Here is a 25,618-nt window from a genome sequence, read left to right as displayed (position 1 = left end):
ATTTTAATTGTGGTATAGCATATTAATTCTATTATTATTAATATTTAAAAAATTAATTATATAAAAAAATTAAAAAAATATATTAAACAAATAAAATTTCGGGGGATAGCCCATGAACGAGATAGCCAAATGAACAGGACACTTCCAATTGCGAAGCGGTCTCAATTACTCCGTTCATACGCGCGTTTCTTTAAGGCGGCCTTTTTTTTTTTTTTCGCAAAGTTAAGGCGGCCTTATTCATTCCAGTTCGTACTCTCGAACCCCGGCCTGTTTTCCCGCTTCCCCTCGTCTCGCTCTCATCTTCACCCCCTTCCCCTCCCCTCCATACCCTAGAACCCCCAATCTCCTCCTTCAAAATCCACCAAACTCCTCTGCGAGACCCTAGCTTTGCCATCCCATCTCCGCCCTTGTTCTCTCTCTCCTCCAAACCCTATATCCCCCAATCTCCTCCTCCCAAACTCCTTTCCAAAACCTTAGCTCTCCGGTCCCATCTCCGCCCTCGTTCTCTCCCTCTTTGGTGTCCTAGACATGGACATGCCGAGCGCCTTGGACATATACCTCGATGACATAAATCAAGAAGAACAAGAAGTCCTCCGCTGGAAAATCCCGCGGCCCGGGACGAGGATCCGGCCCCGGCCCCGCTCGCCTGGGAACCGCACCGCTCCTTATTCCGTCGGGAAGGTACGATTAGGATTCCCCCATTCCGGCCGGACTCTAGATCTCCGCCGGCTATAGCATCGCGGTCTTCTCTTCTTGAATCCAGGGTCTCTAACTTGATATCCGATCCATGCTTCGAATTCGGCATGGCAGCACGATATGTACCCGAGTCAGATGAGGGGTTTTCCGGCGTCGGCGGCTAGGGAATCAGCTATAGAGACGGGAACCAAGCTCTACATATCCAACTTGCACTACGGGGGTCTCCAACGAGGACATCAAGGTTGTTATCTTTGATTTGGTTTATTTATTAAACTTTGTGATACTTCTGTCAGGGTCTGTAGTTCTTTCTTGTCTATTCTTTCAAATTTTATTTTATTTTTTTGGGGCCAAAAAGTTCCATGTTGTGTTTGGAGATATTTTCCATGTTATGTTAATTCAACCCTGACATCTGTTTGACAACTGACATATTGGATAGATTCTAAAGAACTCTGTTCTGTAATTTTCTTTAGGGGCTCTTTTGGATTTTCTTCCCTTTAATATGTTAAAGGAGGATAGCGTTCCAGAAAATTTAACACCCAAGGTATACAAAAAGTTCAAGATCTTATTCAATATATATCTTAAGTAAAAGACTCGATTCTTGACTTCTATATCTGTGGGCCCGGAGTGAGTAACCTGTTGGACGGTTACTTTTTCTGCTCTTCTGTTAGCTACACCTTGGTCATAGATTTGGTGCATGATCATTCGTGCTTGGTATACCCTGATCTTTCTTGTTTGGTATAGCATGTTGGATCATCTGAATGCTTCTTTGGCTTAATAGCATTGCACTTGGTATGGTCAAAATATAAATGCAGGAAGAATGTTAGAGATTACTATGTTCCTATAGCCACCATTACAAGGATAAGGTATCAGGAGTTTTCAAATAGAAGATTGGGGGATGGGAGGATTTAACAGCATCAGATTGAAAGTATCAACCTTAAGATATCATTGTCCACTCAGGGTCATGCATACGTCCATGGACTGATTAAACTAGTTTGCGAGTGGGGTGTGTGTGTGAGGGGGGCCCTTGTTTCCCACGAATATGGAAAGGAGAATAAGAAAAAATAGAGGAACAGCAAGGAGAAATTAAGAGAGATGGAGACAGGTTTCTTGGATATTCATTGTGTTAGTTTGCTGCACAGAAGTCGAGATGCATGCTACAAACATATTCCCCTGTCAACATGGGTAGTTCTGTGAAATTAGACGTAAAATCAGGCTGCAATGCAAGCAAGCTCTTTTAGATTCATGTCATGCCGTTAGGTCACCTCACCTTTCTATCCCAGCTTGACATGATATTATATGGCATCCATGGAACAACTTCAATCTTTTCTGTAGGCTGTGCATTGGTAGTGTTGCAGATTGTATACAAGCTTGAGGATCTCCTCAACTGTAGAAGTACTTGGGACGAGTTCTTTATTCCTCAGGAAAATCTGTTGAGTGCTTCTATTATTGGATCAGATCTCTCAATCCTTCCTTTTATTTCTCTTGATGTCTTGTCAAGAGGAAAAAATCTTATGTCTTGTCAAGAGGAAAATATCTTTCTTTATTAAACTTGCCTGTTTGGTTGTCTAAAATTTTATTAATCTGGTCCAGGAACCCTTTTCAGAGGTTGGCGATCTGAGGCGCTACTCAATTAATTATGATGGGAGTCAAAAACCCAAGGTATTTCCTTCAACTTGGCCTTGGACTGTAGTTTTAATATTTCATTAGTTTTTCCTCATATTTTGAAAATGTTGTTCTTAAGGGAACAGCAGAAGTTGTCTTTTCAAGGAGAGGAGATGCTTTAGCAGCTGTAAAAAGATACAACAATGTGCTACTCGATGGCAAGCCGATGAAAATAGAGATTGTCAGAACAAATACTGCAACGCCACCTGTTGTGTCTCATGTTTCGTGTGAGGGCTATTGGAAAACTCAATGGTGTTTTGAAAAGGTTTGAGATTTTTGTCTTTATGAGATGCATGCCATGTAACTAGTTCATTGTTTATTGTTGCTTATTGCTTGTGAGATGGGTTGCTTTTATTTTAGGTCTACTTATTAGCAGAAATTGCCTCAGTTAAGCAACTGTATGACATGCATCATCTTGTTGTCTTAAAAAATATTACCTTTCTATATTGCCCTCAACGATTAACAAATTCCCGTTTCCATAATATTTTAAAATACCAATATGTTTTTCTGATTTGATTGCAACTTTTATGATAGGCATGAAATGATGTTACAATATTTACATGTTTAACCTTGTTATATTCCAACTTGATTTTTTAGAGAAAAATATATGTTGATCCCCTCAAGTTTTGGTGGGAAACATTTAGACACTAAAACTTTAAAAATTCTCATTTAGACCCTTGGAATTATTTTATTATGTCAATGTAGTCTAGTCTTCCGTCCCTATTAGATAGCATTATTGTGTGGCCATTATGTGAGATTTAATAAACTCTTTTGTTCCCGAAATACCAAATATCCTTCTCTTATGCATAAAAGATTCTTTAATTATTTATTTTATTTCATCCTCGTTGACTTTGAAGCTTCTGAACTGACCTCCTCCCACCACCACCACCAGCACCTCCTCCTCTTGCAAATAGAGGCCCTCAACTACTTCGGCCTTTCCCACCACTGTTGCCCACTCTGATTCCTCTCCAAACCGTCATCCTTCTCCCCTCATAGGCTATCCAAGCCTTTCTCGCCTTTCCTCGAGCTAGAAGCTCGCTGTCATCCTATCGCTGTCGTTGTCGCTGCCTCCGCCATGCCATCAATAACCCAATACCACTGTGAATCGTGAGACCACATTCCTCTCTGACATCTCTGAAGCAATCCAAAATCCTTATAAGTCTCTTTCGAACCATACATACCAACACAGCTATTCAAGATATTCGTTTAATGATTTTCTTCTCTAAATGAAAGAAATGGCGGGCAGATTTTAAATTTCTCTCGAAATAGAAGTTGGATTTCTTTGATTCGAGAGCATGCTTTTTGGAAATAGCAACTGGGCCCTTCTAGACGTTCCATCTCTTTATACATATAATGCATTTTTGTACCACCCATCTCATAGTACTTTATCTCTAATAAGAAAAGCTCAACAAAGCAATTTGCAAATGCAACTTGAGTGTATATGCGAAAATGCTGTTGTTCCAAAACACTTTATAAGAAGGTGAGGCGAAGTGCCATTGTGTTCAAATTCCAAATCCTTGACTCCTCTTGTAATTTTCATTCGCCAACTAATAAAATTTGTATCTTTAACCATTGATTATACCAACTATTTACTATTAGGCCTTTGGGACATATCCGACTTGCTTAAGGTGCTGCCCAACCTATGAAGCATTTTGAAATTTTTTTCGGTATGTGGGTGTGTTCTATTTCAACTGTAAACTCACAGACTGTATTATTGAGCTAAATCTGATCGGACCTTTTTGGCTCATGTGCCCCTAAGCCCTTTATTTGAATCCTTGCCTTAGCCACACCATCATAGCGGCCATCTGCTACATAGATATTTGACAAGATGACTTAATTCCCAAGATCTGAGTGTAAACCATCTGTAAATAGGATCATAAATAGAACCATGAAGGGTGGCGTACCTGAATCCATGGATTTTCTGAATGATCGAGCTTCGTTTCTCCCTCTTGGCCCCTGTTCAAACACCCGGAGATGGAGTCCAATTTTCTGTGTTCGCGTTATGGGCAGAGGGTGAGACCCCTTCGAATATCCTACCATCAAGGATATTATTCTTCCACTTCTCTAGGAGTCAGTTACGGTAATCATTCTGTAACTGACCATGTTGTGGTCATGTGGGTCAAAACCCAACACTGAGGGCACCAATTTGACCAGCCAAGATGCTTACAATTGCAGCAGCATCTGGTTCGGAACCTACAACTTCCATATGATCTAACAACCATGTAACCTTCTTTGCTAGGCTTTCTTAACATACCTTGATATCATTATGATCCAAGTGACTAAGTTCTTGATGGACAACTGATCGAACAAAACAGCCTCACCATGTCCCCATGTCACCCATCTTACAGTAACCCGATACCACCATGTACCATGAGACAACATTTCTCCCCAACATCCTCTCAAACAATTTGAAAGCCTCATCCATCTATCCGGCTTTTGCATGCCCATCCACTAGAGTGTTCCAACTCAGTGTATCCCTCTCGTGCATCTTGTTAAAAAGGCAGCATGGCTCCTTCAGATCCCTAACTCTCACTAACCCGAGAATCATAGAATTCCAGGAGATGATATCTCTGTTGCATCAAAAATCCACCAATACCAGATCTATAGTACAAGTCAATGGGCGAGTTTGGGACAAAAATTATATGCAACATGAGGGGCTTTTGAACAAAGTTTTCTAGTTGGCAAAGTTAACGAGGAGTCTATGAACTTGGGCTTGGATTTGCTTGACATGGTGGAGTTTGGAGCACTGGTGGACGTTAGCGAGCTTATGCTTGAAGAGACAATGGTGGGAGATTCATCTGGAGGATCAGTTGGAGCCAGTTGTAGGTCCTGGAGAGACAATGGAGCTTGTTGTCAATCACGGTGATGCCAAGGAGGCCACATGCATTGCAGGAGAGGCAGAGGAGGTCGACAATGGCATGGATGTTGGACAACTGGAGGGTGTGAGAGCCGAGGAGGTGACCAGGGCCACTGATCTCTTGGTGGGTATGATGGAGGGAAGATTGGAAGGCAGCAACACCAGAGCGGATGGTGGAGAGGGAGGACTGTGTGTTGCAGAGTGGATGTGAGGAGGGCATCGAGCATGATGGCAATTGAGAGAGATAGAAGACTTTGCAAATAGCCATCAGATAGAAGGGTGTTTTAGTCTTTTAGGATTGTTCGTTACGGCATCAGCGGTAGAAAATGGACTCGACTATATTGACACAATAAAATAATTTTTGGGTTCTAACTGAAAACTATAAGTTTTGGTGGCTAAGTGTCTAAAACTTGAGGGGGCCAAAATGTATTTTTTTCCAATTCTTTTACTGTAACTGCTATTGTGATACTAACAGTCAATAAAAAAGTACATGAAAGTCTTCTTATATCAAGGTTTGAAATTTAACAAAAGGTTTAAGCATGTAATGTGAAAGAATAGCACTATGTCTGTCTAATTTTCTTGCATTAGAACAGATGATGACCATAACCAAGGCCTAATAAAAAATCAAGATGCCAAACCTTAGCCTAAAGGATCAACAGATTAGCGTGTTTCTTTATAGGCATAATAGAGGCTTCAACAATTAGTTCCCATGTTTGAATCTTTTGGTTGTATAATAAATTAGTGTCCAAGATTAAAATGGTTTAGCTTCTTTATATTCCAGCTTGTCATCTCCCATATACAAGCTTGACAGGCATGTTATGCAGAACATTGTCATGATTAATGAATCATTTATATGATAAGTATTGACAAAGCATATGACACCTCATTTTTCAATCCTAGAATTTTATTTTTGATATTTTGGAGATATAATATAATCAATCTTGCAAATCTTCAAAGGTTTTTCCCCCCACCATCGGTTTTGTCATGCCCACATGTTAGTTTGTGGTTTAAAACTTTAAATATTTAAGGTTGCCTGTTAAGAGATGCTAAAAGTTTATGATGTGCTTGTGTTCTCATTTTTCTATAGCATTCAAATGAAAATACATTGACTTTAATAGTAGTTTGCCCTTTGCTAATATGTATTGAGATTTCTACCATGGTATGCAGCAAACGAATAAATTGGTTTCCTTAATATTCTGATTTTGTTAATTACTCATTTGCTAGTTATATTGACGTTGCATTTGCTATCTCTGTACTAACATTAATGAGTCTGCTATTCCTAGTAACTAGGTTGAGGACTGCAAGTCTTTACATGTTCCATGTGCACCAAAACCATGCCCTCCTAATATGAAGGCCCCCCAATATTTTATCTGATGTATAATTTACAGGTGCATGATACTGTGTACTTCTGGAGGGGTGTAAGTCGTTTTTGCCTGTAGTTTTCTACAAAGGATCCTTTTTCAAATCTGAATTGCAAATCTAAGATAACCCATTTGATACTTGTCAAAATTTATCTTCATATACGAATTCATATTGCTTGGATCTTAATGTTCCTTGAAGAAACATCATAGAAGGTAGCACATGTTCTTTTTGGAAAAAGATTTAGAATTCGAATATGCACGCTTGTGGATGCACTCTGAGAATTAAGGTAGCCTCAGAATTCATTTCTTTTCTTTTGAATTGAACAACATGTATTTGAGATAACATGTTATAGTATTTGAAGTATAAAAGTATGTATATGATTGCCTATGTTTTTATTGTTTTCTGTAAAGACTAAATACTTCAACAATTGAAGGCTAAGAAAATAAAAAATGTTTTTTTTTTTGCTTATTTCAAGATGTTTTTAATTTGTACTCCTCATAGCATATCTTCTCACTCAGAGATTGAAAAATTGTTTCTTACATGTAGACATGGAATTGGACATGTTACTCGCAGTCTAATTTTAATGCTTCCTAGCTTACAATGGTAGACGATAACATAGTGATGAGGAGCACATAGTACATCACATAATAGTTACATTCTATGAATGACGATTGCAAACATCAACTAAGGTTTTTAAAATCTCTATGTCAGAGCAATCTAAGTAGGTTACTGAATACCGATATAATCGATTTATCTTGGCCAAGGTGGAAAATTAAGAGGGATTTGACAGAATTGATATTACTCTGATATTTTGGTAAATGTTGAAACATCGGCCAATATATGGTGAAAACATAATAGAAAATCCTGTTAAGGGCCTATTTGTATGATTGGGCTGAAAATCCTATTGGATTCGTGGATTGGGCTAGTACAACCAGCAAAATTATAGGATTATAGGTTGGGTTAGCCCTATATTCTTAAGTATCCATGAATAGTTTTGTAGTGGGCTGGCCCGGATCCTATTGAGAGAAAAGAAACCTGATATTTCAAAATATAATTGAAATGTTTGTCATTTTCATGAGCAACAGAAACTTATTCTTGAAAGGGATACCGATATCGTCTTGGCCAATATATCGAGGTATATAGGCTTACATCAGGAGAGATAATACTGGCCGATGTTTCTATTATATTGGTGAGCGGCTGATACAAAATGTTACCTTGGTTGACACAAAGACCTTAACTACATGTATACAAATATACCGCTTTCTCACATTACATGCCTTTTTTTATTATTGAAGCAAGTTTTTGATATTTTGAATAAGTTTGGTTAAAGATACTCAGAATCTTAAAAATTAGACATTAGTTAAAACAAGATTTGATGGGAAAACCTAAACATGTTTTGGTAGGCAGTAAAACACAACTTGATTAATATCAAAAGATGAAGAGGATTACAAGGAACAAGCACTTGTACTCTTGTAAGGGAAAAGGAAAGGTGTAAAGATTCACAACTAAATTTCCTCTCGAGAAACATTATTTTAGACAAATAGATTATATTCTGCTAGCAAATTTGTCTATCAATTGATTTCCTTCAACCTTTAGAATCTAGGTAATTAATATATGGTACTACTGGTTCGGTTTAATTTCCCATCTCAGAACTGTCTTTTCTATTTCTGCAAACAATGCTGTTCAAAATTTTACTGTGTAGCAATCCCCATTTCTGATTTTTGCGTGATTCATTAACATGTTTCTGTCATGGTTACGTGCTTGCTATGGCAATGAAAGGCTCATCTATCTTAGAAGCAGGATAGCTACATTTTGAAGTCAAACTCGTTCCTGATCTCCCTTCAGTATTCCCTATCCACATTCCCTGTGCCACTCTTACCATTTCTTGTGCAATTTGGCCTTTGAACAATAAAAAGAACTGTATGTCTCTGCAATTAAATTTCACCACTGTACATGATTCTACAGCTAGTTTTTAGGATCTCACCTGTTGGTTTTTCGCAGGGAATTTACCTATAATTGAATTTCTCATACTTCTAGATATTTGAGTGATGTGTAACTAATTTGCTAGTATAATATAAAGCTTTGACCATGTTTAGGGCCGTCCAGTATTTACTCTTCATTTTATTTGAATTGTTTTAGAATTAATTTCATCCTGTTGATCACTTCATGCCTAAGGCGCGCAGTTTTTAATCATAATTGTTTATTTTTATATGACATTTTTTTAATTTATTTATGAGCAGTAAAAGTTCAATACAGTGAGGTTAGTTTACTTTTAAACTGGAAAATAGTTTGGATTGAAACGTAGGCTGTATTCCCCTTCTGTAGGAATTCTTGAAGACACTTGGAATCTTGTTCTTGTGTAATAAATCAGTGCCAGTGAGTTAATTAAGAAACAACAATGGGCAGGGAGAAATCCTTAACCACCATACTGTAGCTTACAGCATTTAGTTCTCGAGTATGCTTTGCAAAAAACAGCATATAGAGTTTGAGGAGGTCCATAGCCTGTTTTATCATTTGACTGGAGTCTGGATTATTTATGGCATGACATTTGCAAAACTATGATTTTGTTGTGACATTAGACCAATACACCTTGAAAACATCTTTTCGGTGATCTTTGGAGGAAATTCTTGGCCTCTGGTAAATGCTGATGCTTCACCTTACTAGATTCCTAAGGATACTAAGATATCCAAATTGATTGTGTTTTGCTTGCTTCCTTAGTTGAAATGTTCTGAACAAGCATTGGATCAATTCTGCCATCTCGTTTCTCACATTTTGTTTATCCCTTAAAATTTAAATTTTGCTTGTATTGGCATGATAATTTAACAGTGCACCAGGAAGGGGCTCCACAGGATGGCCACGAGGTGGTGGCCGTGGTCAAGGTAAAGGCCGCAATGAGCCGATATCTGCTGCAGAGCTTGATCCTGATCTGGAGAAGTACCATTCAGAGGTGATGCAAATTAATTGAAATCTCTTACCTGGATTTTATGTGCTCCAGTTGCTTGCTCAATGCTGCTCAATAGTTTTCTACTACTCTGTATGGAAGGGAAACCACTCTTAAGATTAGTACTTCACTGTTTTATGGGGCTTAGATTTTCTTATTGTTACTGCTCCTTTTGATTTCAGCATGCTACTTGGATTAAGTGGACATCCGGTGACTGCCCTCAAGGAGCAGTCCATTTGGCTGGTTTAGTTTTTTACTCTCTTTCACTAATGCTGCTCAGATTCCATCCTGCATTGGTAGTGCAAGCTGTTCAAGTCAGCTGCAGAAGGGAAATTGCAGTGCTTGAGCATATGCAATCCTAGTTTCACATTCTGAATTATTGCACAGGCCGAACTGGTTGAAGGTATGTGTCTTATTTCTTAATTATCTATCTGCCTAATGCTGAATAATGTTACTGAATTATCCACTTGATAAATGATTGTCGCCCTGTAAATCTGTTATTTTTTCCTTTTTGTTTCTCTTGAGCACTGAAACTTGCTTTAACCACAATAATATTAATATGCCATGCAGTTGCAGCCTAAAAAAAATGTATTGCATTGTTTTGCAGGTGGTTGGTGACAGATGTCTACCCCTAGTGTTTTCGGTTCTTTTTGAGGCTGCTACTTAGTTGATGGGATGTCAGGTTCCTTCACCCAGCTAAACCAAAAATTTTCTTTCGGCTGCTTCTGATTTGTCTTCCAAGTAGTATCAGTATCCATGAATATTGAAAATACTTATGATGGTGCATCAGATGTATTTAGAATTGCGCATCAACTGGAAGCAGGTTGATGCTTGTGGACTGAGGCAGAGCATAGGGTGCCAAAAGTGTCTAAACCAAAAATTATCTGGGGCTGCTGTTGATTTCTGGTAGCGTTAATGCCTGAAAATATGCGTGATGGTACATCATATATCATTAGAATTGTGCATCAACTGAAAGCAGGTTGGTGCTTCCGTATGGTGCCTGAATCAAAAAATATATGTGGGCTGCTGTGGATTTCCAGCTGTATCTGTGCCCATGAATTTTGGGAACATGCATGATCGTGCATCGGGTAGCATTAGAATTGTGTCAACTGCAAGCAGGCTGATGCTTGCGGTCTCGGTTCGTGGAGTGAGGCTGAGCTTACGATGTTAGAGGTGCATTACCATGTTGGTTTTGCTTGCTAAGGAATTAACTCAGTGGTATCATACCTGCATGGTTTTGCTTGCTTTGAGACTCTGTATGAAGCAGTTTATAAGGTATTTGCTGTACCGTTTCATTGACGGTGCTATCATGAGAAATGGTGCTCATGATGAGACAAAATGTTTAATTACTCGTATTGGTTTTACTCGACCGGTTGCAAGAACCGTGTATATTGGAGGAAATGTAATTAATCATATCAGGTCTCTAAACCCAGGAGTGATTCTTTGCAGTTCAGTGTAACTAATTTTTTTCATTTTGGTTTTTTTTTCTCCTTTTTTTTTTTCTTTGGAGACCTGAAGCCTATCTAGTTTGCCTCCACGGTCCTAAGGCAAAACAAACCGAATTTTGGACTGTACGTTTACCAGTAAGCTTTGGATGTATGTAAGTATCTGGTTGACTCATGAAATCAAATGGAGCAAAGGCTAGCTATTGTGATATTTCAGAAAATAAGGCTCTGCGGAACGTTTCACTTGAGCTGATCTCTCAGTTTAGCATGTGATATCTCGTAAAACTACTTACTGCTGCATTATCAGTTAGCATTGACCGCCTATGTCAAGAAAATCAGAATACCTAACTCACAATAAACAAGTGTACGATCAACCTTTATCGTGCTTGGCAGAATAAAGAGTACCATATTACAAGCAAAAAGCAAGATACAACATTGAGTAATGCTGATACCCTCCCAACGTAATTCCAACTCTCCAAGTCAGTATATCATAAATGCCGCTATGCATTCTTAGATCTTCTTATGCTTTCCCAACTAGAAATAATCAACCTCAATATATAGTATATAACAGTTCTGACACACGTCATAATGAAATTCCAGCAAGATGAGGGCCAACACCAAGGATACAGCAGCCGGAAAAAAAGGCTAATAACATGCCGTGGGTACTGTCCAACCTGTCACCCAAAAAAAGCCACTAAATACTATAGGTAAACAAATACCAACAAGAAAAAAAGAAAAAAAAAACAATACTAAAAGATTCTATCATGCAGATTTTTAACCATACCTCCACAAAAAGCAAATATATTCGAACCTTACATATACATTAATGGTCAAGTTGAGCTAACATTTGAAGTAACTTCTATAAAGTTACATCCCTTTTGTATTGAATGATAGGATCTCTCACCGATGATATAAACTACTGAATATAATCTACTATTTCTAAATTGCTTCCACATCAATCAGACTCTTAAGCTATACAACAAGCAATCAAAAATTAGGCAGTTTAAATAACTCAAAATAATAACATATTTTTAACCATTTGATATATAAGCTAGAATTTTTTTTTGTTGATGTGTAAGTGGCTTAGAGATGATAGATTGCACCCAATTTGAGATCCTCATCATCATTAGAACTACACCAGGTATAATTTGAACCTGACCTCTTTCTCTCTCTATAGAGAGAGTTACAAATAGAGAGAGAACACTACAACTATTATCCAAGCAAACAAAAAAACTACTGACCATGTAGTGAACAAGAACCTTTCAGAAAGCCCCTCCCAGAGCATATCACACCTGCTTGCCCCATTCATAGAATTTCTGGCAGAAGACATTTGGATTGTTGCAACAGCCGCGCATAATCCACAATGCGCCATTATTTTAATCCAAAAATAAAGAGAGGAGTTTAATTTGGTGCCTTCTGGTTCATCCTATATCTTCATGAAACCGTTCTGTTCTGCCTTCTTGTATCTTGAAGTCAGTCAACTTGTAAAAGGGCTGCAGAGAATCGAAGAGACAGAAGGGAAGTAGGGTACAGTTGAGGGGCACAAACATTATAATCCTAGATCCCAATGAGTCCGAAGAATCTTGTATCCCTAAATTTTCTGAGACTCCAAAATCCACATTAGTTAGATGTTTAGGCCATCGCAGCAATGTGTGGAAAGATGTGATATAGGCATTTTGCTTCTCGTATCTTGAAGTCAGTCAAAAGCTGAAGGGCTGCAGAGAATCAAAGGGAAAAAGGGAAGTAGGGTACAGTTGAGGGGCACAAACATCATAATCCTAGATCCCATGAGTCCACTCAGAGACTCGTGTCCCTAAATTATCTGAGACTCCAGAATCCAAATTAGCTACTTGTTTTGGCCATTCCCAGCAATGTGGGCAATGATGTGATATAGGCATCCAACTAAGCCACACAAGAACTAGGCATCCAACTAGGTCACTCAAAGAACAATGTATGCAACCAAGAGACCACCACACAAGAAACTTGCAAAAATGCACGTTGAGAACATTTTTGGTGATATCGAATTGGAAGATAGAAGCATGTTGAGAACATTTTTGGTGATATCGAAATGGAAGATAGAAGCAAACGAGAAGCATTAGCGATTTATTTATTGCAAGATTGCTAATATACTCACTAACGCAAGACTGCTAATTGTTAGCAAGACCATGAGCTTGGCAGAAACATTTGACCCCCCACAAGCATCCACCTATTATGCAAAACATAATTTTTGTATATACCATGATTATGACAATTCACTTCACTGCAAGCGTTCAAATACTATGTATGTGCGCAGGTGTTTTAATTTTTATCAGGGAAACAAATTGAGGGCTGTAAATTCATTGCAAGCATCTGGTTTTCATGCATGTGCACAAACATTCACTGAGTAACTGACACGGTGAATCTTTCCAGCAAGGAGTTAGGTCACTGACACTGTTTAAATGGAAATGTCAAATCTCTATCATGTTTCCAATCATCATTCAATTCTCAAAGTGCATTCTAAATAATCGATGAATAGAGAAGTACCAATGTCCTCTTTACATGTTTCCAGACACGACAAGGTCAATGTTCCATTAAATTGCGATCCATATGGAATTTCAATCACCTACTCACCAGATGAACTACTTATGGTTTTTAATCAAATGCCAGCGGTCATGATAGTCAACACAAATCTATCACGGGTAACACAAAGAACAGCAAAATCCAAGGCAGATGCTAGTCCACTAAAACCCTTTCCATTCTCTCATAAATTGAGATCAAACAAACTTCCAGAATTGATTCCATTATGTTGGATTGCTTAACTACCAATGCACCCAATGTCGGCGGAACTAGTACCGAGCATCGTATCGGTTGCCTGACGGGACTAGTCGGTACGGGCCTATGCCGTGCCATATCGGGCCCATACCGACACAATAGAGGACAAGGAAGAGAGAGAGAGAAGGGGAGAGAGGAAGGGAGACCGGCGGAGGGCCGGCGAAGGCCGACGGCCCAAGTTGGAGGCGGAAGAAACCTTCGCAGCCAAAAAATAGGGCAGGTCACCTGTTTTGTTCGAAACAGGGGTCGCCCCATTTTTTTTTAATTTTGCAATGTTTAAGTGAAGCCGGCAAGCGAACAAAGGACCCGCCTTGTTTCCTGGCCACAGAGCCTAGAGAAGCGTCCTCCGTGCGGCTCGCTGACCGGTCTCCACTTCCCTCTCTCTTCCTTCTTCTTCATCTCCTTCCCTCCCCCGCTCGCTCTCTTTTTCTCTCTTTCCTTCTTCTTCTCGCCCTCCGGCAACGGATTTCATTTCCGTTCCTAGAACCGTGCTGGTCAGCCGTCGAGGCGGCTCGTAACGGCCGAAACCATCCGGTTTAGGACGGTTCTGCCAACCCTGAATGCACCCCTTTGATTAACATTACATTCACTATCATAAATTGCTACACACAACAAATTTTTTACAAGATAGTACCAAAAATGCTGGCTGCTTGCTTTAGTTATCAAAGTTCATGGAATAAATGGTCAATATCAATGTTATAACATAGGAAAGGATGAAGATCATTCACAAAATGATAGGCACAAATATTGTAATGACACGAAATCATGCCAAAACAAGCTATAAAGACCCGCTGGTGGATGATTAAACTACGTATTATTTTATAGATTCTTCAGCATCTATCATGTAAATCTCCTATTTGTGTTCAGAAAAGGTACAAGGAGACTTACAGGGAAAAGAAAATCCAGTATATCCCAGGCTGCATGGCGTACAGCCCTTGTTGGATACATAGGACCCCCAGGAGATGTGAAGCTGTAGAGGCATGACTTCAATCTTGTGCTTGTACTCATCCTCAGTTCTAATCCTATAAAATTTAGTTGTCATTGAATTCAAAAAAGTAAATATTACTGAAAGAGTGAGCTGATTTAACTTCAAATTAAATAAAGGTTGCTTTAAATTCAAAAATCAATTTTTTTGATTATGACATAAGTAGTGTATCAAATCTTGGGCTAATTACAACCTTGTAGGGCACTCATGTGAGAAAGGTAATGCAGAAGCACTGGCTCCACTTTTAGCTTCTGAAGCTGCAATGTAAACAATGCAGGTACAATTGATTTTATAATTAGCACCAGAAAATCATATGGCTATGGCTGCTCATCTAGCAAAAGCATATACCTGATCTGTAAGCTCAATAACAAATATGTCTGCTGGACCACCAACAAAAAAAGAATTTGGAAAAGTAGGAAACTGCTGTAGAAGAATTTCAAGAAAGTCATCTGCATGTTACAACAACATGACGGAACATCACAGGATGGACGCAGTAGTTTAATTCAGAGGGTGATGGAAAGCTAATAATTGCACACCTAAGTTGTAAAAAAATAAGAATCTGGATATGAGTAAAAACAGGTCTCGACGGGCCTGAAAGAAATGATAAAACAAGGCAAATCAGAAACTGAACCGCAACTTGCAAGCTTACAGGACAATATGAAAGATGATCATATAAAAATACTATATGAGTTGGAAAAAGAAACCAGAACCTGCAAAGAAATTTTATTGCTCCGTTCTGGGACCAGTGCAACCTCTTCAAGAAGATACTGGTTAAAGAATGGATTCACTGGATAAGTTCACACAATAATGACACAATCGAAAAAAGGGGAACAAAGAATTAAAAAAAAAGTTGTGACAGGTAATAATATATATCTTACACAGAACAAGGATAAAAATCGCCTCGTATTTGTTTGTATATCAATCCTGCCAACAGACATGTAATGAAATTATCTTTTTAACTCCTCTTCCAAAAAGCCATAAGACAGAACAAACTAATATAAGCAAAGCAATTTTAATTTATGAAGAGTTACTTCAATCGTAGTTTCAGATTAGGTGATCAGTGAACCATTCGAACTTGTTTGGTCATGAAAGTTGGACCAAGTTCAAATTAAAGAAGTTGTGAACCAAATTGCTTGGTTATGACTAGGTCCATTCCAAGATAAAAGATCAAACATGTTTCATACTATGCATGAACAACTTCATCAAAGGACCAGATGAATAGTAACAAAATTAATTGATCAGTAAAATAAATTTCCACAAAATTTTGCAGACCTCCTCAATAAATTACTCTCATGGAGCCCATTGCAAAAATCATGAGTACTGTCAGTACAGTCATGTACGATGAAATAGGTTGGAATGACTCAGAAGTGTATCACTCACCAGTAGATATCTTACTGAACCAATCTGTCTTGACCTGTATGCACCATTATATATTAATTGGATGCATGATGGAATGGACTCATGCATAAAAAATCTTGCTTGTTTTGACCATCTGAAACAACATTTTCATATGTTCTGAAGCTGTCCCTATTCCTTCCATACCTACTTTCTTTTTGGATTTTTACTGTGCCAATGAAACTGAATTATTGTACTAACAGATGTTCAAGCAGAAGAATACGCATTCTTCCTTTAACTCATGTTTGTTGGATTTGGTGAAAACTCCACTACAGTTTGTTACATTTTCTTTCAATCCATATTTCTACATGCTAAAAGAAGAATCTCTGCATACTTGGCTGGATTTGTGAACTCAATTGGCTTATTTGATGGATGTGTTAATATTTAGGGATCAACCTTCACATAGACCAAAACTTTTATTTAAAATATTAAACTCTCAACATCAGATTTTATTCTGTTGAAACAATGAGAAATATTTGATTTTCGTAGAAGTTATAATCACTTTCAAGAGATCATGCATCACCTTACTAACAAATGTACATCTCAGTCTGTTAAGTATTTCAAACAAGTATTATACTTTGGGTAGTAAATTCCTATGCATATTTTATTAACAGAAGTAATTCAAGAAAGCATTATCATAAATAAACAAGTTGCTACAACTAGGCAAAAGGTGCTCTCCCCTCTCTTGGAGGTTGTTCAATATTGACGTCCATCAGTCACCATTCTTGGGTGCATGCTCATGGGCACCATCATGCCTTTCAACATCAACTGTCGCCATATCCTTCACTTGTAGGAGGAGGATTATGGGTAACTTCCATTTATTTCCGGTGCAGCAATTGCTCATACGTACATACATCCTTCACTTGTAGATGGAGGATTATGGGTAACTTCCATTTATTTCCTGCTGTAACTTCCATTTATTTCCGGTGCAGCAATTGCTCATACATATATGTATGTATCCATGCATGCATACATATACATCTACATATATGCGTGTGTGTGTGTGTGTAGTGAGACAGAGAGAAAGAGAGAGGACACCTTTCATGTCTCCCATTTCTACCATTTCTGTAAGTAGAATAAATACCAAATTAGGACATATCTGAAATTTCTTCTTTTATAACAGTCAAAACACAGTAAGAGGGTATAAGAAGGGGGAAAATAAGGTTTAGGATAGAACAAGGCAAAAAGTACAAAGAGAGCGGACATAAGAGCTGAGGGAACGCATCCATGAAGAAGCCACTTCATCCAACACAATCCACAAATTCTAAAGAATTCGATGTCTCAGAATCTAATCCTAATAGAACCTAGATCTAGTGCAGGACACGTAGACGATAATCATACATAAATAGGACTTAGGAACCCACTAGAGATCATTTTGGTTTGTTTTGAGAAAAAAATGGTCCTGAAAATTAGTATGAAAATCTTTCTGAAACCAAATGAAAAAATTAAACAATAACATTTCTTTTTCTTTTTTTTTTTTAATTTTAAACTCGACCATCATATTCTTAAATACCACGTAGTGCATTGCTGATTGCCAACTTAGTATAGCACAAAAGGTAGACAGATTATATGCATGCTTATCTTAGCATGACAGTGTGCATTTGGTGAGTCTTTTGCACTTTTATAAACTTCACTTTATTCCCCAATAGAATTGGGTTCCTGGTCCAGTATTTGCTCTTCTCAAATTCCTAACATATTAATCATAGGTCGTGTATCTTAAGCAGTTAAATCAAAGTAATCAAAGGATAGTCACTATAAAAAAAAGGACTTCTGACACATACCAGAAAACATTTCTAGCACCCTGAACAAGTGCAGATCCATAACGTAGCAAGGCTTCAGTATTTTCAATAGGAACTTCAAACAACTGCAAAAAGTAAGCCAATGTAAAGCAGCTAGGTCAACTAAAAATATATATGCACAGAAAATAATCTTTTGATGACATACAATTATAAAATACTAAACTTAGATGATCTAAAGAGCTTCAACTTGTTTTTCAAATTAAGGATGCTATAGAAAATATATGTTGTATTTGGTTTTCTTACAAACAAAATTAAGCTAGCATCATGTAACCCCTCTATGCTGCTCTAACTGAACCGAGTATGTCAACATGCCAATTGTTATTTTTATATACTTTGTTCTTCATATTTTTATGAACTTGGGCCCCATTTGGCATTGTTGTAGGCAATAGAGCTCTTGTTTGTAGAGCTTTGGGTAGTAGAGTTTTCACTACTAGAGCTTTTAATAAAAAGTTGCTTACTGTTTGGTCACTACAGGGCTTTAACATCTATTTGGAAACCAAACTGAGAAAGTGTTTTAATATCAAAAAATAATGGCAATAGATATATATAATGCCTTCAATTGTCTAATTGTTTCTACTATCCAAACTGTTAAAGAATTCTTAATTTATAAATTATTTAATTTGATATTTAACTAAATAATATAATTAGCAATAAATTTTTAAATTTATTATAAAAGATAACAATACTTTTATTATATGATTATATTATTATATAATAATAATATTGTCATTATAATATAATAAAATGATATTGTTATTTTAGTACATTATAATAGTACTATGTTGTAATATTATTATAGTAAATGACTATTATAACAGCATAATGATGCCGGCTACAAGAAAAGATCTCATAATAGTCAATATGGGTCCTCATTGCCCATCAATGCATGGTGTTCTTCGACTGATCGTTACTCTCGATATAAAAGAAAGAAAAATTCATGGACCAACCCCATCCACCCTGTAGGAACTACGAGATCACCCCAAGGACGCCTTCAGCATCTAGGGGTCACGAACAGACCATAGACTCTGTCCAATAAGTGGAACGCATTAGCTATCCACTCTCTAGTTGGGCAGTACGGGTCGGAAAAGGGCGGTCACTTGTTCTTAAAACCAGCATTCTTAAGACCAAAGAGTCGAGCGGAAAAAAGGAGAGCTCTCCGTTCTTGGTTCTCCTATAGCTGAATTCTCTGGAACCACCGACGCATTTAAACATGCATTTCATCACACACAGACATGCACATACATGACATGTAGATAGTTTTTAGTTACATTATACTTGATAGATTGGTTCTTTCAACACAATTTCGGGTAGATGATTCGAAAACCACCAACTGTCAACGAACTTGATTCAATAAGTATAGGATTAGAAAGTAATTTTTAAATATTAATAAAAAATTAACATTGATTAGGATAGCTAGCTCTTAGAATTTACAAATACAAAACAAATAAATCAGAACCCTTTGATCGATGAGAAAAGGAAGTAGCACATGGAATTAGATTTAGAATTCATGTATTAGCCAATTTTATATTATATTTGATATCGAAATAAAGTCACTTGAGAGATAATAGGAACTCTATTTTTTTCCTTCTACCTGACTTCTCCTCACCTTCCCAAATTTCTTAAATAAAATCCAAAAATCTTGTCTCCTTGGATACAAAATCCCACTCATGGAGGCCTCCTAACTTGCATGTTGTCTAGAGTCTTAATAATCAAATACTCCCAGATTAAAATGCGCCAGCTAAAATTGAACTCCGAATTGTGTTGAATTGTGTTGTGAATTTGGTACAAATTGTACTGATTTGCATGTCGCCAGCATAACCAGCGAATCAGCTAAGCTTGGATTTTAGAATGGAAAAAGTTAAGTGACAGAATACAAATGACTTCAAACCCATCTCACCACTCACTACAGCAAGCCTTATCAGGAAAATAGTCATGATCTTCATAAAGATTCCTTATCTTTTTAATAGATTACAACTTAAAAAAAAAAAACTTGGCTTCGATAGGTGCTAGCTAAATCTTGAAATACACATTAGCCTTTCAAGAGAGCTTCTTGGTGATTCTAGCATATATCTGGGTCTTATAAATGCACCTTATACTATGGCATATCATAGCATGAGATTTTTCTTTTATCTCTCACAAATTTTCTGTTAATATATAGTTGGCTTTATTCTCCAATTAGTATCTACGCAAGCTTCAAAACATACTTTGATTCCATGACTGTTGGATGTAATTGTGAATAACGATACCACAAGCAATCATAACCACATCAAGATTTCAAAAATTAAATTGAGAGGACATCTGAATTTGTACATGCTTGCCACTTCCAGAGGGCTATAGAAAAGCTTCAAAAAGAAACTAACATTACAGCATGATAATACTAAATAATGGTATGCAATATGCAATATGCAACACAAACTACAAATAGGTAAGTAACAGCCAACCCAAAAAGAGCATGACAAATTAGTTTTTTATCTTCACAATGTATACAAACTGGCTACAAGGACTAGAATAGTCATCCAGATAAGTGGTCATACCTTTTTAACAGCATCTTAAAAATATATTGTATGAGCTTACTGCAATAAAGGACTTACTGTGATAAAGAATTTATAAAAATGCAAAACAAACCCAAGCAAAGGCTTTCTACAAATGCAAGACATACCCACTTGTGGAATAGAAGGGCAAATATATGTGACACAAAAGAATGGCTCCAGAGTTGAACAATCAAATCAAGAATGTGCTTCCCATCTTCAGGTACCCTAACATAGTGATCAGCAAGAACTTCATAAAAGCACAGGCAGTTATCCATTCTATCATCTGCTCTGGCAATTCCATCTTCATTCCTACTGACAATTATGTCTGTTTTCAATGACATTATGGAAAAAGTAAAACATTTGCACAATTCTAGATGCATTGTGTATTCAAAAAAAAGAATGGCACTTTGATTCAAAATGGTTTTCTATGAAAGTATCCATGTTAGAATTGAGCTTGCATGAGCAAATTTGTGCAGACATGAAGATGCACATAAGGACAAGCTAACAACACTTTTCAAACCCCAGGAATATAGCATATCTAATGCACACTTGCCATTGGAAGTGCATACAGGAATATGAATCCATGTGGACGTGAACATGCACATAAGGACAAACAAACAACACTTTTCAAACCCCAGGAATATAACGTCTAATGCATGCTTGCCATTGGAAGTGCATACAAGAACATGAATCCAAGAACAAAGCTGATGTTCTACATAAGATGCTGCTACCATAATAATTTAGTTTAAGCCCTCTTTTCGCATCTGATCAATAAGTCTGATGAATTATCATCAAGTCCTACCACAATGCATTTATTGTCTTCATTATATAAATGCTTAAACAATTTTATTTTCTGTGTCTTGCTTTTTGATTTCTTATGCATGCAATCTTGCTTGTCGATTTCTCATGCATGTTCCCTAGAGTATCAGGAGTCCAATATCAGTAAAAGAGTTCTGAGATTCTGTTTTTGACATAAAGAAAGGGTTACTTGCCAGAGTGAGGTACACGATCTTGTGGGTTGCATGTGGCTTGCATAGCTTCAGGATGTCTGACTCTTAACATATTGACAATAGTGGCTGATAATGTATTTGAACCTTTCTTGTCAAAGTTTAACAGATGCTCGATTCCCATGTTTTGAGAACATTCGCTATCTATATCTCCAGTGTTCATAAAACAGGATGAACTTGCAATTTATTTTCTAAACAAAAGGATCCGGTTTACAATCTTCATTACTTGAGCCAGATAAGAAACACTTTAATCGTCACCAAAGTCAGATTTAGAACCACCTTAACTAAGGAAGTGTTTAGAAAGCTGGTGCCATTTCAAGATTCCAGGAAGATTCTGAAGTGGGTACTCTACCCTAGATAGAAGATTCCAAGTAATAAGTTCACAATTGAAACAACAATTTATTTAGCTTTATGGTAACAAAGTCTTGATGCTTTATCTTCCTAACAGCTATTTGTTTTCCAGATTGTGGCAAGAAACTAGGTTTTGCATTTGATAGTCTGATGATTTGTATTGTAAATGATTAATGATGTAATTAAAGACCCTCTTGTACATACTGTTTTGTGCTTGAGCAGGCTCCAACTAGCTTTATTTCTCCTTTAACCTTGTTTTTTGCATAGACATTTCTGTTTCCGTAAATCACTTGCTAAAGAAATTGAGATAGATTGATATTTAAACCTTACAAAACGGAACCCGCCTTGGAAAAATATGCAGGACCCAGTCAACAAACAAGAGCAAACAAGGTACATGAACAAAAGCATAAGCATTAGCATTATAAGCGATGAACCTGCATTACCTCCCAGGTGGTTCATGAAACTCATAACACCTAGGCTGCCTCTGCCTAGATTACCACTTATTTATATGACTAAGATCCAAAGCTTATGCTGCTAGCTTAGGAACAGGCGCAACACCCATGGGGTAACCAATTAGTTGATAACAACCTTCAGTTATATGTACATAAAGTATATATTGTGCGTGTGTGATGCAATTCTTCTTTTTTTTTTTTGAGGGTCTGATATGATGTATCACTCACATTAGCATCCATGCGTCATTGATTGAAAGCTAGAAAATTTTCATGAACCATATCATAGCCCATAAAGCTAATCTTGTATAAAATGCAGCCTTGCTATAGATAAGAAATGGTCTGCTAGTTCATTTAAAGGTCCCCTTTTACAAAGTACCTATATGAAAAGCTAACTCATACCAAAGTCAACTTTCACAGAGCAATGCTTTCAGAAATTATGTTATGGTACATTACAAGAATTTGGACCAGCAACAACGTGCAGACCAAATTAATTGCTCTCCATCATAGAAAGAAATAATAAGTTGCCATCCAATTCCAAAGTGCCAGAACTCCACCAACGTCTCCTACTCCTTCATGCATCTGTGCATATTCCCATGTCCCATGGCCATCATGCATTATATTCAACTACGTGGTTATCATGTTTTCCAGCATTCTAACGAGATTTGCTAGGTTATAATATTCTTTTACGACCTCTATTACCTGCATGCTTTCTATTATGGTTCATTTAACTTATAGGTTCTCTGGGTTTTCAAGATAGATGGTCTTGCTTGCTAGTCAATGTCCATACTTGCTATTCCTAAGACAAAAATGGTAAAGATATGTTTTAATGATCTGAATAAGGTAGTTAAATGCTTACCCTTTTAGCATGCAGTCATAACCTCTGGAAAAGTTATGCAGTAGACTAAAGTCTAAAAGCTCATAAGTCCTTATTTGATTTATTTAAATTTGTTTTCTTAACATTGGATTCATATTGACAATGATGCATCGAAGATATATAATTCGATCGTGAATCGGGTTGGACCCTCCAAAAAGAAAATGAAAGTAAAGGTTTTATTTTTTTGATAGATTGTTTCGATATATCTTAGGGCACTCGTTTTCTTCTCATTCGAGTGCAAATCTAATCATCTAGATTTGAGATGAAAAGCAGTTCCCCATTAGGGGCAAATGGTTATCCATTAAGCGGAGAAAATGGTATTATAAGAAGCAAAATGGTTATACCCCTATTCTTGAAAGAATGGACTAACAGGGTCAGCTACCTAGCCAACTTATCTTAATGTATGTATTTAATTTATTCGGAGCTAATAGAGCAGGATCCACTTTTTGGGGAATATGAGTCGAAGCCATAACAAAAATATTTCTAGTGGAACATCTTTCACAGTCCCTAGAGAGATAGTTCTCTAATAGACTCAAGATCCTCTGTTTTCGATTATCTAATAAATCATTTAATGAAAGTAGATTATCATAACTAAAAAAGAGAAAAAGCTTTGGAGCAACCCGTTCTGTGCACATGAAAAGTTCATCAGGCTCATCACTGCTGATTTGGCAACAACATAACAACCTCCTTGTTTGGCAACAAGAGTTGCACCGATCCCCTCTTGCCACATAGCAAGTGGATTGTTTGTGTGCACATAATGTCCACCCATAGCATTACTCCCAAAAACATATCCTTCGACCTAGGTTCATCTATGAACTATCACTGGACAAGAACAACGTGGAAAAGCATAGGACTTCCACCAACTCTTGAGAAGTTCCCTGATAATCCAAGTTGTTGACATCTTCTTCCAATGGGATTTCTACAACCAACACCATCCGAGGCCATAGCGGTAACTTTTGGACAAGAAATTCAGTAGACTAAGGTCTAAGAGCTCATATCTAAAAAGATATCTGACAAACTAGGCTCCTCTGAAAACTAGCACTAGACAAGAACATGATGGAAAAGCATATAACAAAAGATAAGTCCATAAGCTGGTTTATCAAGGCTTCACCTAAGCAGTTTCATCGAAGAAATTGGAGTCCAAGTAAAGACAAAAAATCATAAACACAACGATGCAGCATATCTTGTCCCCATCCAATCAAAGTTTAATTACTCTAAATTCCGTTGGTTATATTTCTTGAGATCAAGAAGTAAAGGTGGAGGAAAAAAGAAACCACTTGAAAATAAGAAACCATTCAGATTTCAGAAGTATTCGCATGGAGCATTACAACATGCTACAAGCTACAAAGCCGTACCTCGAGCTCGATCATCTATCTCCAAAGCTATATCAGCAAGCAACTGTTGTAACAGGTCAGCTCTCTGCGACGGATAGTTCAACGCCTGCAACGACAAAGACAGAAACCACACACCTCAGTGACCTCACCATCAGCTTCTTCATCTATATAGAAGTTTAAACGGTTATATCAAGAATAGATGCGATAGAAAAAGTGCAAGCAGAGCCCATCTCTCGCAACAGAGAGAAACAAAGAAACCATCGACTCAGGGTTTCAAGAATCGAAATTCTTATCATCGGAAACCAAAACACGAAAATGGCAAACAGGGCTTCCAGTCAGAAATAAGATCTCACCCGCTGAAGCTTTCTCTCGATCTCTTGGGCAAGCGCGGTAAGGTAAGCCGATCTCCGATTCGCCGAACCCTGGCTCATTCTCGCGGACGCCCGAATGGAAGAGCATTTGAGAAGCGACAGCGAACCCTAACCCTAATTTCCCACTGCCTCTCGCCTTCGCGGTCGGTGGTCCAAGGCAGGACTCGAAAGAAATCGCACGAGAAAAGCTGAAAGAATTCGAAACCTTAGCTAGATTTGGGGGAAAAGAGAGAGGCGGTCTCCGGACTTTCTCGAAGCGGTTCGGAGAAGGAAGTCCATCAACCGATTCTTGGATTCGGTTACAAGAAATAACCTCTCTCCTCTTTTTCTCTCCTCTCCCCCTCTATTTATAGGAGCACAGTGGATAAACGCGTTAGCGCATATCCGAGGGCCGAGAGCGATGTAGATAACGGAAGGAAGATTTTTTAAATAACCAAAGAATTTCAATAAAATAACAAATATGCCCCATTCCCCGTACATAGGCTACCCTAGTGGTCTCCAGAGTCGAGGCTTGCGAGGGAAGGAAGGCATTTATTCCGCGGAAGTGGCGGGGCCGCGGGGGAATTCTGTTCTTCCGGAACGTCACCGTTATGGTGCCGTGACTGACACGTGTCTCTGATAGGCGGGCCGTGAGTGACACGTGCCTCGGCGGGGGGCAGCCGTCGTGCACACAAGCGAGAGAATGACCACGCGTCATATTCGAAACGGAGACGTTTTTTGCCTGATCCAGATGATGAAGTCATGA

General features: G+C 37.8%; 1 protein-coding gene and 1 pseudogene across 1 annotated transcript; one reads left to right on the top strand and one right to left on the bottom strand.

Moving 5' to 3' along the window:
• The first annotated feature begins 236 nt into the window (after positions 1-236).
• On the top strand, positions 237-10,515 carry LOC103703434 (annotated as a pseudogene).
• A 774-nt stretch (positions 10,516-11,289) lies between these two features.
• Positions 11,290-25,221, bottom strand: LOC103703435. Its single transcript, XM_008786273.4, has 11 exons — positions 24,856-25,221; positions 24,524-24,608; positions 20,613-20,809; positions 17,936-18,018; positions 15,638-15,683; positions 15,470-15,526; positions 15,296-15,350; positions 15,108-15,208; positions 14,953-15,016; positions 14,663-14,796; positions 11,290-11,637 (listed from the first exon to the last, which is right to left on the bottom strand). The coding sequence occupies exons 1-11, from the start codon at positions 24,931-24,933 to the stop codon at positions 11,464-11,466; spliced, it is 1,074 nt and encodes a 357-aa protein (XP_008784495.1). The 5' UTR covers positions 24,934-25,221; the 3' UTR covers positions 11,290-11,463.
• Positions 25,222-25,618: the final 397 nt, after the last annotated feature.

The sequence above is a fragment of the Phoenix dactylifera genome, chromosome 3, assembly GCF_009389715.1.
Source record: "Phoenix dactylifera cultivar Barhee BC4 chromosome 3, palm_55x_up_171113_PBpolish2nd_filt_p, whole genome shotgun sequence".
NCBI classification, from domain to species: Eukaryota; Viridiplantae; Streptophyta; class Magnoliopsida; order Arecales; family Arecaceae; genus Phoenix; species Phoenix dactylifera.
This window is presented reverse-complemented; position numbering and strand designations above follow the sequence as displayed.